Here is a 10,633-nt window from a genome sequence, read left to right as displayed (position 1 = left end):
GGCGTTTAATAAAGCGCAGAGAGGTAACTCGGGTCATCTGTCTGTCAAAGTACGACTACAAGTGTATTACTAACAGTAGGATGAGGCCATCTGTGAACACAAAGCGTTTCAGTTTGTTTCATTGCCGCTGTACATTTCGATCAAAGCTTCTACTCTCACCTGGGGAATAAACGTGTGTTCATCATTTTGAATTGCTTTACTTCTGCACCATTGCTCCAGCATTGTGGGGGGCTGGAAAGTGGGGATGTGGCTGGGTGAGGGGTGGATTTGTACAATTATAGAACTGATGATGTAAAGACACTAAAGCACACATTCCCCCTTATATAACCCCGAGTGGTACAGTCCACAGTCTTAAAGGCAGAGTGTGCTGAGAGGAGTGCATGCATTCTTTAATCTGTTTTAGTTAAACTAAACAAAAATGCGAACGAGGTGATCAAACAGAGGAGAAATCATATAACAATTCAGACGGAGAAGGGGCTAAAGAAAGTTTCAACGCATTATCATTAATGTGTCTATTTGGGACTATTTAACGTTGAGATATTCCTAAAATCGCAGATTATTACTGTCCTTTGTGCTCCTCTATAACCTGAGTGCATATTTGCACAGCCACGTGGAAATATGCTCAGGTGGGCAAATCCAATGCAGAGTTACTGACTCAGACCTCAGTCCTACAAGGGTGACCATATGACAACAACAAGCCTCCCTATTGCCATGGCAACAACTGCACCATTGCTAAGGCAACAGCTGCAGAGTGCTACAACAAGCAGAAAAAAAACCTTCATGTGTCTTCAGTTTCTTTCTTTTTTCCATCCGGTTAAAGCAAACTTCGGCTTCATGTGATCCGGTCTTCCCTGAGTCGCTCTCGCGGTGCTTCATGGTTTCTTTTTTTCTGTGATGCATATGTAATTCACACTCTCCTCCTCAACACATTTTCTTTCGGTCTAATTCCTGCTGTCTTCACACACACACACACACACACACACACACACACACACACACACACACACACACACACACACACACACACACACATGCATACACTCACGCACTCACCCACTCTCCCTCTCCTTTTCTCTCTCCTTCACTGTCCCCTCCCTCAGTTCTTCCTCTCCATCCTCGGCTGTTTCGCTGTCTTATTCTCCGTTTCTCTTTTTCCCCTTTTCTTTCCACAGTGTGACCCCCCCTCTTTTTTGTTAATCCCACCACCCCTGCCTTCCATCTCCATCCTCCCTTTTCTCCATCTCTTTTTGTATTCATCCCATCTTTTCTCTTTCTTTTCCACCGTTCCTTAGATAGACTCACACCTTTCCTTTTCTCTGCTCTCTCTCCCTCTCTTTCTCTCTCTTATACTAAATTCTAAGACCACCCTCTCTCCTCTCTTCTCTTTTTTTCTCCTTTTGCTCACTCTCTCTATTTCTCTGTGGCCCTCCCCCTCCCTTTTCATGTTTCCCCCCTCCCTCCATCCTCTCTTTCCCTCGCTGGTTCAGTTAGTCAAAGAAGAGATTCACGGAAGGAGAGAAAAGGGGGGAAAGGCAGGACGAGAGTGAGAGCGCAGGAGTGGGGCAGGCTGGGGAGAGGGGTGTGGGGTCTCAGCCCTCTGTCGTGGGGGGTTGGGGGGGTTGAGATACACCCCGATATTTGTTTTAAGTACCATGGACTGCCTCTGCATTGTGACTACAAAGGTAAGCCTATCTGTTGTTCATTACTCTAGCTCTATGTGTGCGTGAAACAGAGTGAGAGGCACCACAACTGGAACTGAACCGGGAAGAAAGCAGCCAGCTTCCTTCTGCCATCTCTCAATTGTGGGAATTTGCTGTCTTCATGACATTTCTCGTGTTGTGCATTGTTTCGATCTTTGTGTTCGTTTTGAGCATTTGAACATTTCAGAAAAGCCTCAGTGCGAGCTGAGCTACCTGACTGAACACTCTTTGATATCTCCCTCTCTAGATGACCCTCTCTCCCACTCTCTGAATCTCCTACTCCGTGTCATGCTTTGTGAGTGTATGAACAGGGGCTGGCTGACCTGCGTGGATGTAGCGAAAGCGGCAGAGATCTGATCCTCGGGTTGCCTGTGTGGGGCTTTGTGTCATGCCCGAGCTGCAGAGTGTGTCAGGCAGAGACCATGGGAGGGCACTATGCATGCTAATATTCCTCACAATTTCCAGCTGCTTTGTCCTAAACTCGACCGTAAGCACACGTGAAGCTTACCCACTGTGCAGCTGCAAACATCTGCAAACATAATGTATGAGCCACATGTTATATCACACACATGCGCTGCTCCAAGGAGCCAGTACTAGACATGAGACTGACTAGAAAAAGGAACATGAAGTAGCTTCAAGTCTGTTGTCCAAGCCTATTTGTTCAGATGTCCAATACCTTAAGACCTTCAGATCATATATATATATATATAGATATAGATATATATAATTTTCTGATGGACATACCTACACAGCTGCACACAGATTCAAAAGGAGGTGAGCAGTGTACTATAGCAGCTGAACCTGAATGCAGATTCTGGCAGGAAGTGATGACAGATAAAAGAGGAAAACAAAAATACATGCAAACACACACACACACAGGCGTGTGAAGGTGCTGATCATCTGAGATTTCCATTTGTTCTTAATTTGTGGAGCAGGCGTGAGTGCAGCTGGTCCTTTCAGATGTATTACGTAAACTTGCGCTTAACTGTGGCACATTACATTCATTTGCTTATCAAGCTCTCAGTTTCCGTGGCAACAGAGATTAGTGGTTAAACACAGATAAGTAGGTGCAATCAGATGAGGAGGGAGACACACTGCGCGCGTGTACAGCAAAGTACATTAAACACATTTTTTGTTTGCGAATTTCACACCATTTCACGTCCTTCCCTAATGACAGAACTTCCACACAGGTAGCTGCTTTTTGGTTCTGCAAAGCAGTTTTTGTTACCTTGCACCGTGCAGTGTGACAAATTTATTGAGAGAGAGAGAAGGGGGGCAGGAAAGGGAAATTTCAAGGTATTTCTCCTCCCTGGAACACCTGCACCTCGTGCATTTTGTTTTACATCACTGAGCTTAGGACAAGAATAAGAATAAGACTGTAAGTAAAAGACCACGGTTGGTAACTGTGGGTTTTTCACCCAACCAGTTCCAGAATTCTGCATCGCTTTCAAAGTGTGAAAAGACTTAGTGTAAAGCTGGCACAGAAAACCCAAGTATTGCCAAGAACTTGTGAGACAGATGGTTGGTTTATAAAAGGAAAGGTGAGAGCGCATAGATGTGCAAAGTTATGCACCGACTGATTGGCTAAGCAGCTCTTGGACTGGCAAATGAAATGGCTATTCTTGGAGTGCCTAGATGACCGTTTCACCCAGAAAAATGAGCTAAACCTTTGTCACTGGGGATTGTTTGTTAAACACTAACCAGATATTCACAAGAGAGCCTACGGTTCACTTGGATATGCCACAAAACTTGGTGTATTCCTTTAAATGCGCATTATTAAACTTTAATGGAGGCAGGCTGAACTGCAGGTGAGGAGTGTGGCTTGCCACCACGTAGCAGATGACGGGCGAGCAGCTCCCTGAGCGAGCTGTGCCGTGACACCCACGTGCTGTATAACAAGTTATGTGAACAATGCCGCGTTCCCGTGCAGGTCTTTGCACAAAGTTTTTGTGTGTGGGTGAAGCCACAGTCAGCTGGTGAGTGACAAATATCTGATACCGCTACACAGAGCACACCAACTAGAACCGGAGCACTGCTGTGCCGTGCTCTTTGACGGTTAAAAGGCATCCCCCACTGAGTCGGTGGGTTGAGTATTTTGGCGAGAAAAGTCAGGCTGAGAAAGGATGTCTTTGAGCGAAAGAACCAGAATTAGTAGAAATTTGTGAGGAAAGCCCATTTTGGATAAAAGATGATTTCATCCTCAAGGTAAAAGTGCAAAAGTTGTGTCCCTTTCTTTTTTTCTTACAGTTGGCCTGGCCTGTATTTTATATAGTGCTTTACTAGTCCCTAAGGACCCCAAAGCGCTTTACATATCCAGTCATCCACCCATTCACACACTGGTGATGGCAAGCTACATTGTAGCCACAGCCACCCTGGGGCGCACTGACAGAGGCGAGGCTGCCGGACACTGGCGCCACCGGGCCCTCTGACCACCACCAGTAGGCAACGGGTGAAGTGTCTTGCCCAAGGTCACAACGACTGAGACTGTCCAAGCCGGGGCTCGAACTGGCAACCTTCCGATTACAAGGCGAACTCCCAACTCTTGAGCCACGATCGCCCCGTTCTTATGACGCTATTACCTTTCTCTATCCTTCTACACTGACAGGTTCAAGTTTTGGCTTGGATAAAATTTGAAGTAACTGCAATTTGACTGTAATCTTTTTATTTATAATTCATGGAGCAAATGACCAGGAAACACTCGGCATTTCAATCGATTCTCCTGAGCGAATTGGACTTTTTAGCAGCTTATGTAATTTTCTGCTCCTTCCCACACTAAAATCTCTGGGAAAAAAAAAAAGCAAGCAGTAAATTGCAACATATGATGCTGGTGAATCATACACAAGTGTCATTACATAACATTTAGAACTAGAATATTAGGGCATATCGAGGAGACGTCACAAGATTTATATTTAGTTGCGTGGCTGACAATACCTTTGACTCTCCCTCCCTGTATGGCACTGAGTCAGAGAAGGATGGGTCGGTAATTTGAGAGGCGCGAACACAGATGATGCGCATAGTGAAAAGGATTTATGCTCGAAAAGCAACTAATCTTAATTCTATCTTTGAGAAAATTGCTGCAATAAATCCACGTTCTCCTGTGCGGTACAGAGCACATGCAGTGCATTTCTGTTGCCTCCTCTTCTCTAGCCTTTTTTGATCATCACTCTTTTCCCTGTTGTCACTCTCAATCCACTTCCTATTTCTACAGACCTTTTTTTGTGTGTCCTTTTTGCCTCCTTCACCCCTGTAATCCCTCTCTCGGTCCTCTCTCCCAGCCTCCTCTTTCCTTTATCTCATTTTACCTCCTCCCCCCCATCCCTCCCACTCTGCTCACTCTACTCCTCCCTGCTCTCTGCTCTGTAGCTTACCTTCTGCCCTCTTCTTCAGCACTTTCGAGGCTTCCCTAGTTAGTGCCTTTTTTCCTCCAATGAATTATACATTTGACAAGATGTAGTCAAAGTCAGCATCTTCGCGTGCGCTTGATTGGTTTCATGTATGGCTACATCATGAGCATCTTCTTCCCTGGATTTGGTTTTACCACTCACATTTTTTTCAGTCTATATAAATATTTATATAATGTGAATGTGTGTTTATTGTGTGTGGGTGTGTGTCTGTGCGCTTTCAAGGATAAAAAGCTTATGGCTGCTGTATCTTACGCTAGCCCCGAGAGTCTCCAAAATGGAGTTACAGTATAAGCTAAACCCCTCTGCTCGCAAGTCCTTTTGAGCCTCCTCAATATTTTTTCAAGTCATCCACCTTAACAAGCGCCCATTCACCATACCGTGTGATGCCAGTATGAATGTGTGCAGCAGTGTGTGCTGTGTGTCAGGATTAGTGATCCAGTGGAGAGCTCAGATGATCTCCACTCAAGGGCATGAACATCCATCAGGCCTTTGTATGCAGCCACAGAGACACTGATCCTGCCAAGTGTCTCCCAGGGCACAGTGTGCGAAGCAGAGCTTGCCCCAGTGGAAGACCGATGCCACGACTGCACTGTGCTGAGGGTCTCTGCTGGTCAGTTAAAAAGCACAGCAGAACAAATTTGTAGCTGTATAGAGACGGACAATTTCTTTATTTATTTCCCCCTTCGATTGCTCTGTCGTTATTTCTGCTCAAATGACAGCTTGCTTTTGTGCTTGAGATGAAATACTGGAAAAAAATTCAGGGGTTAGCCATGATCTCCGTTCGTCTTTATGTATGTATTGCACCACTCACCCACACGTTCATTTGTTTTACCAAAAGAAAGCCACGTACACCTACATGATCAGACAGAATGCATGCAAGCTGTGGAGCATTTCGCTCTAGTGCAAGTAGCTTTTGCACTGTGGATTGAAGCCTTGCTCAATTTAAAACTATGAATTTTTTGCCAATAAAACCCATTAGATTCAAATAAAGAGGAGGTATAAGATCACCGCTTCATATATTTGTATAATAATAATAATTATAACTAAGAAAGTCAAAATGCTTCATATTAAGTTTTTTTCCCCCAAATCGTATGCCCATCAGTTGCCTTGTTTCACTATCTTAAGCCTGCAGAGTCAACACTTCACGTATGAGTATATTTCAGCTCCTTTATGATGCTCATCATCCCCACCAGGCGCTTTAGCCAGCAAGAAGGCTGTTAAGAGCTTCTCTTTGTCAAATGCACACAGCACAATCTGTGCTCCTGCTTCTGCTGCTTCACTCTGCTCCACTGTTTCTTACGGTGAGAGAATGAGCAAAGCCTCATCCTTTCTTTTGAACTCAAATGGTTTGGTGCATTAGGTGGATATTCTGGTAGGGTAGATGCTCAGTCTGTGTCTTTAGTGCTTTTCTAGTTTCTCCTTTGAGCCTCGTTTTGGGCAGATGGCTACTTCTTTTGATTTAATAGGGCGATGTAACGTTAAACAGTGAACACGTATTTAAGCAACCTTTCCATTTTGTGCACTAAGAGTGCCACCTCCAAGGGTCTGATGCTCATTTTCATTGTTTTGGCTGTCAGAATCATCGTCCATCCTCAAATTGTCCACATGACAGATGACAAATTAGATATATCATTGCTTGTTTGGGTTGGACACTTTGTCATTTCACATTGAGCGAGAAGGCTAATGGGGAGCCGTGAGCCTGCTACGGTAGACCGTAAGGAGGGCAGTGGCTGTCAGCTACACCGCTCCGTTCTGAGCAAACAAGAAACACAACAAAGTGTCGTGGCAACCTGGAAAATTCAAAATCAATAGCAATGAGAGTGTACATCTAATGATGTTGATAGAGTCGATAGAGGAGGCTCTGTCATCCTCATTAGGGTCAAGGAGGGTCAGGTTGTCGCTGGATCCTTATGTAATGACACATTATGCCCACATTGTAGGCTTTTTAGTTAGAGATCATATAACTAGCATGTCATATGTGGGGAAAAGAGGAAGGTCAAATAAAAGTGACGAAAACAAGAAAGCCAAGCTGATATCATTGATGTGGACTTGCAACAGCTTTGCAAGCAGGATCCTAATTTCTTAGAGAGCTGATTTTCTTTTTCTTTTTTTTTTTGTAATACAGCACACAATGACATCTTGTGGCACATTAAAAAACTACAGCAAAGAAGCTCATGACAGTCTGATTAAGGAGTATTCATACACATTTCACATGCCAGTACCCTACATATGTGAAGCTCGGATGCTGCATTGGCCTATGCCAAAAAAAAAATATATATATACACACACACACCTACACACACACACACACACACACACACTCACACACACACACACACACACATATTTATATATATACATATATATGCATGTAGGGCCCTGTGTGTTTCCTCATAATTTATAGGGAGCATCTGAATTACTGTATCAGTGATTCATGAGCAGTCCCCCTGTCACAGGCACTCACATTCACAACAATCTCATCTGAAATTCAGGTCACGATTTTGGGGGTTTCGAACCTCCTGCCTGGCAAAGAGCACAAGACTGAACAGAGTGCAAGTCAAATTCGAATTATATGCTTAGTAACCCTAATGATAGACCTCGCTGCCTACATGTGTGGCTTTGGCCCTGAGTAGACACGGCACACGACGTGAGCTAATGACGCTATGAGAGTTCAGACGTAGTGACACCCAGCACAGTAACGCACAAGTGCACATATTTTCTCTGATTTGTTTGTCTCTGGCTTTGTATCTTCATGTTCCTCTTATAGGTGATGTCAGTTGCCTAGCAACCAAGCAATCAGGGCCCGATTGTTGCCATGACAACGTGGCAGGGGTATCATCATGGAGAGAATAGAGATGAAAGGAGGAAGGGAGGGAGAGAGGAGAGAACGGGAGAGATAGAGAGAGATACGGAGAGAGAGCGAGAGAGAGATACGGAGAGAGAGAGAGAGACCTGCCATTGAAGGGTGTTGATAATGTGAAGCCCACAGTGTGCAGGTAGGAGGATGACCTCTGTGTAGGCGCCGGCAGAGGATGCTCATGAATGCAGAGAATAGAAAATTAATGTTTGGTCTTATGTGGCTGGATTCGCGGGTTACACAGCATTTAACACTCTTCTAACGGGCTTCACTTCAGATGGAAATGTCACGATGTGCTTGAGTTGTCTTTAGTTACAGAGAGCGAAGCCGCGCAGAAGCCACAGCTCACTGTGTCGCTGAGATCCAGAGGGCTGTGGGCCTAACCTCTGCAGGTGTCATAACCCATCCATCACCCAACAGCCATCCACTGTAAAACAGTCCAGTGGGGTCATGGTGCATTTTACTCTGTTTATTCCCCAACCAAATTTTGCCCCCCCCCCCCCCCCCCCCCAATATAGCCATATAGCTGAAAGACATAAAAAGAGACGCAGCTGAAGTGCAATTTATGATGACAACTAAGCCTGGAAAAGAGTTATATTTAGTTAAAAATTTGGGCAATAACGACTGATCAAAGACCACTCAAGTTTGTCTGAGATAAAAGCTTGAATGGCTACTACATAATAACAATTGGACAAGCATCAGCTGTTATTAGCGATATCAGTATTTTGCATTAAGTCACGATGCATTCCTTAGAGAAAAGTTGTCTTACTCATTCATTGTTGACTTTATTAATGTGCAGCTTCTGGCTAAAGGGTGACGATACTGCTTCTAGTATACCTGTAGACAAGATTGTGATGTGGATAGAGGAGTGTAAGTTATTACTTAAGAATTTGTACAGTTTGATAGAGTGTCTAATGCTTACGTAAGAAACAGTATTTGCTATGGTTATATACAGAAAACAGACAGTATAAAAAAATATATCTAGAAACACGCTTCTTAAAGCAATCTCCAGGTCTTTGTGATGTGAAATGATTGATAAGATAAACATGAATTTGCTCATGTATCCTTGCGTAGGGATATGGGTATCAAAAAAAATTGTTTTAAAGTAAAAATACATTCTCATAACACCAGCCATGCAATTTACCAGTTATCACTGTGCTAGGCTATTGTGAAGTGATAAGGTGAGGAAGTATCACAGGCTATATTAAGATGCTATTTGCACCTAAAGTGAAAATTGTGATAAAAAAAAATATCCTTTATATAGAAAGAGACCTGAGCATTCAGACAATGCTGGCAGCTACTCTAAAGGTACAAATTACACAGACTCATCTGTCCCACCTAGGAGTATTTGTAATTAAATCAGCTTTCATGTTAGAGTTTAAAAAGCTACAACACTAAGAGAAGGTCCGATTCATTTTAACCTTTAGAGGTAAAGAGCTGAACGTCATTTCATATTTGACACACATCTTCAACAACTTCGGTGATCAGCACCCAAATATTTTTGCTACATGTCTATTATTAAATTTTATGTGCTTTATTAATTGATGCTATTGCAATTTAAAGAAACTAGGCTTCATCGCTGCAAATTCAACAAAATGTTGGATCGCTGATTTTACAGCTTGCCGTGCACCAGTTGATTTCACTGTGGCAAAAGTTGTTACTATCCAATAAAAATATAAATATTCAACTTTAAAAAATTATTTAAAAAAAACAGATATTCTCTTTAGAAAGCAAAACTGGAAGCTGAAAGCAGAAAATGTTGGTATTTTTTCTTGCCTATATAAGAAGGGATTAGCTGGTTATCAACTTGCTGTCAGCTATTTGACCAAATAAACCTTCAAAGTGTTCAGTCCCCGTGTAACAGCGGTGACATGGACATTTTTTCACTTCCCTAAAACATTCTAAACCTGCGTGAGCTTATTTACTCATTTATTTTATCTTCCGTGCTAAGCACATTGAGATTGCGTGCAATGCAATGAGCTATCTAGAAACAATTGCTATTGCCGTTAAAAGAGTGGAGGTGAAGGTGTACCCAGAGAGTTCACATTTGCGTCAAACACGCTCTCACGTTAGGTGACGTCTGTGTGCTTAATGGTGAGGCAAAGAGGGAGCAAAGAGCAGAGTGAGTGGAAGCATACTGTAAAAAGGAAAAAAAAAACAACCCAAAAATCATAGAAAAATAATATAAAAGGTTGTCTCTCTGCCTGTATGTCCCCTTCCCCCTTCCCTCCCTCCCTCACCGGCGGTGGCAAACATATTTTCTGAGTCACGGCTGGAGCAGGCAGCCGGTCGTCTCTTTTCCGACCCTTGCCTTTAACACCAAGATACATCCAACACCAACAACTCTCTGCTTCCAGGAAAACTCTCTCTCTCTTCGTCTGCTACGACACCCCCCTCCCCCCCCCTTCCCTCACTCCCCCTCCCTCTTTTTTTTATTCCCCCTTCCCCAGCCTCCCATCTTTCTCTCTCTCCCTCTCTCTCTCTTTCCTTTTCTCCCCATCTCTCTCCTCCTCTACTGCGGGTGTCTGGGAGGCTGTTTTTCCTCTGTCTCTTGCTCATGAAGGGCCGCACTAAGCTCCCTTCTCTCTGTCCGTGTGTGGTAGGTAAATTCACCTCTCTGTTTGTGTCGTTCTTCTCCTTCCATCCCTCTGTTGCTGCCTCTGTTTTGCATG

General features: G+C 43.7%; 1 protein-coding gene across 2 annotated transcripts in view; it reads left to right on the top strand.

Moving 5' to 3' along the window:
• Window positions 1-968: 968 nt before the first annotated feature.
• Window positions 969-10,633, top strand: part of dlg4a (discs, large homolog 4a (Drosophila)) — a 60,656-nt gene continuing 50,991 nt past the window's right edge. The window contains exon 1 of one of the 2 annotated variants that reach the window (XM_085470092.1): window positions 969-1,682. In XM_085470092.1, coding sequence (XP_085326218.1) covers window positions 1,653-1,682 — 30 coding nt within the window. In that variant the 5' untranslated portion in view covers window positions 969-1,652. Of the gene's footprint in view, window positions 1,683-10,481; window positions 10,561-10,633 lie in introns of those variants that run through there. The other variant, XM_085470091.1, reaches the window with a different exon arrangement.

This window comes from Copadichromis virginalis, linkage group LG10 (assembly GCF_057382275.1).
Source record: "Copadichromis virginalis isolate Kocher_CV1m ecotype Utaka linkage group LG10, C_Virginalis_male_GT1.1, whole genome shotgun sequence".
Classification (NCBI taxonomy): Eukaryota; Metazoa; Chordata; class Actinopteri; order Cichliformes; family Cichlidae; genus Copadichromis; species Copadichromis virginalis.
The sequence above is the reverse complement of the archived record's forward strand: the minus strand, read 5'-3'. Positions and strand labels throughout refer to the sequence as shown.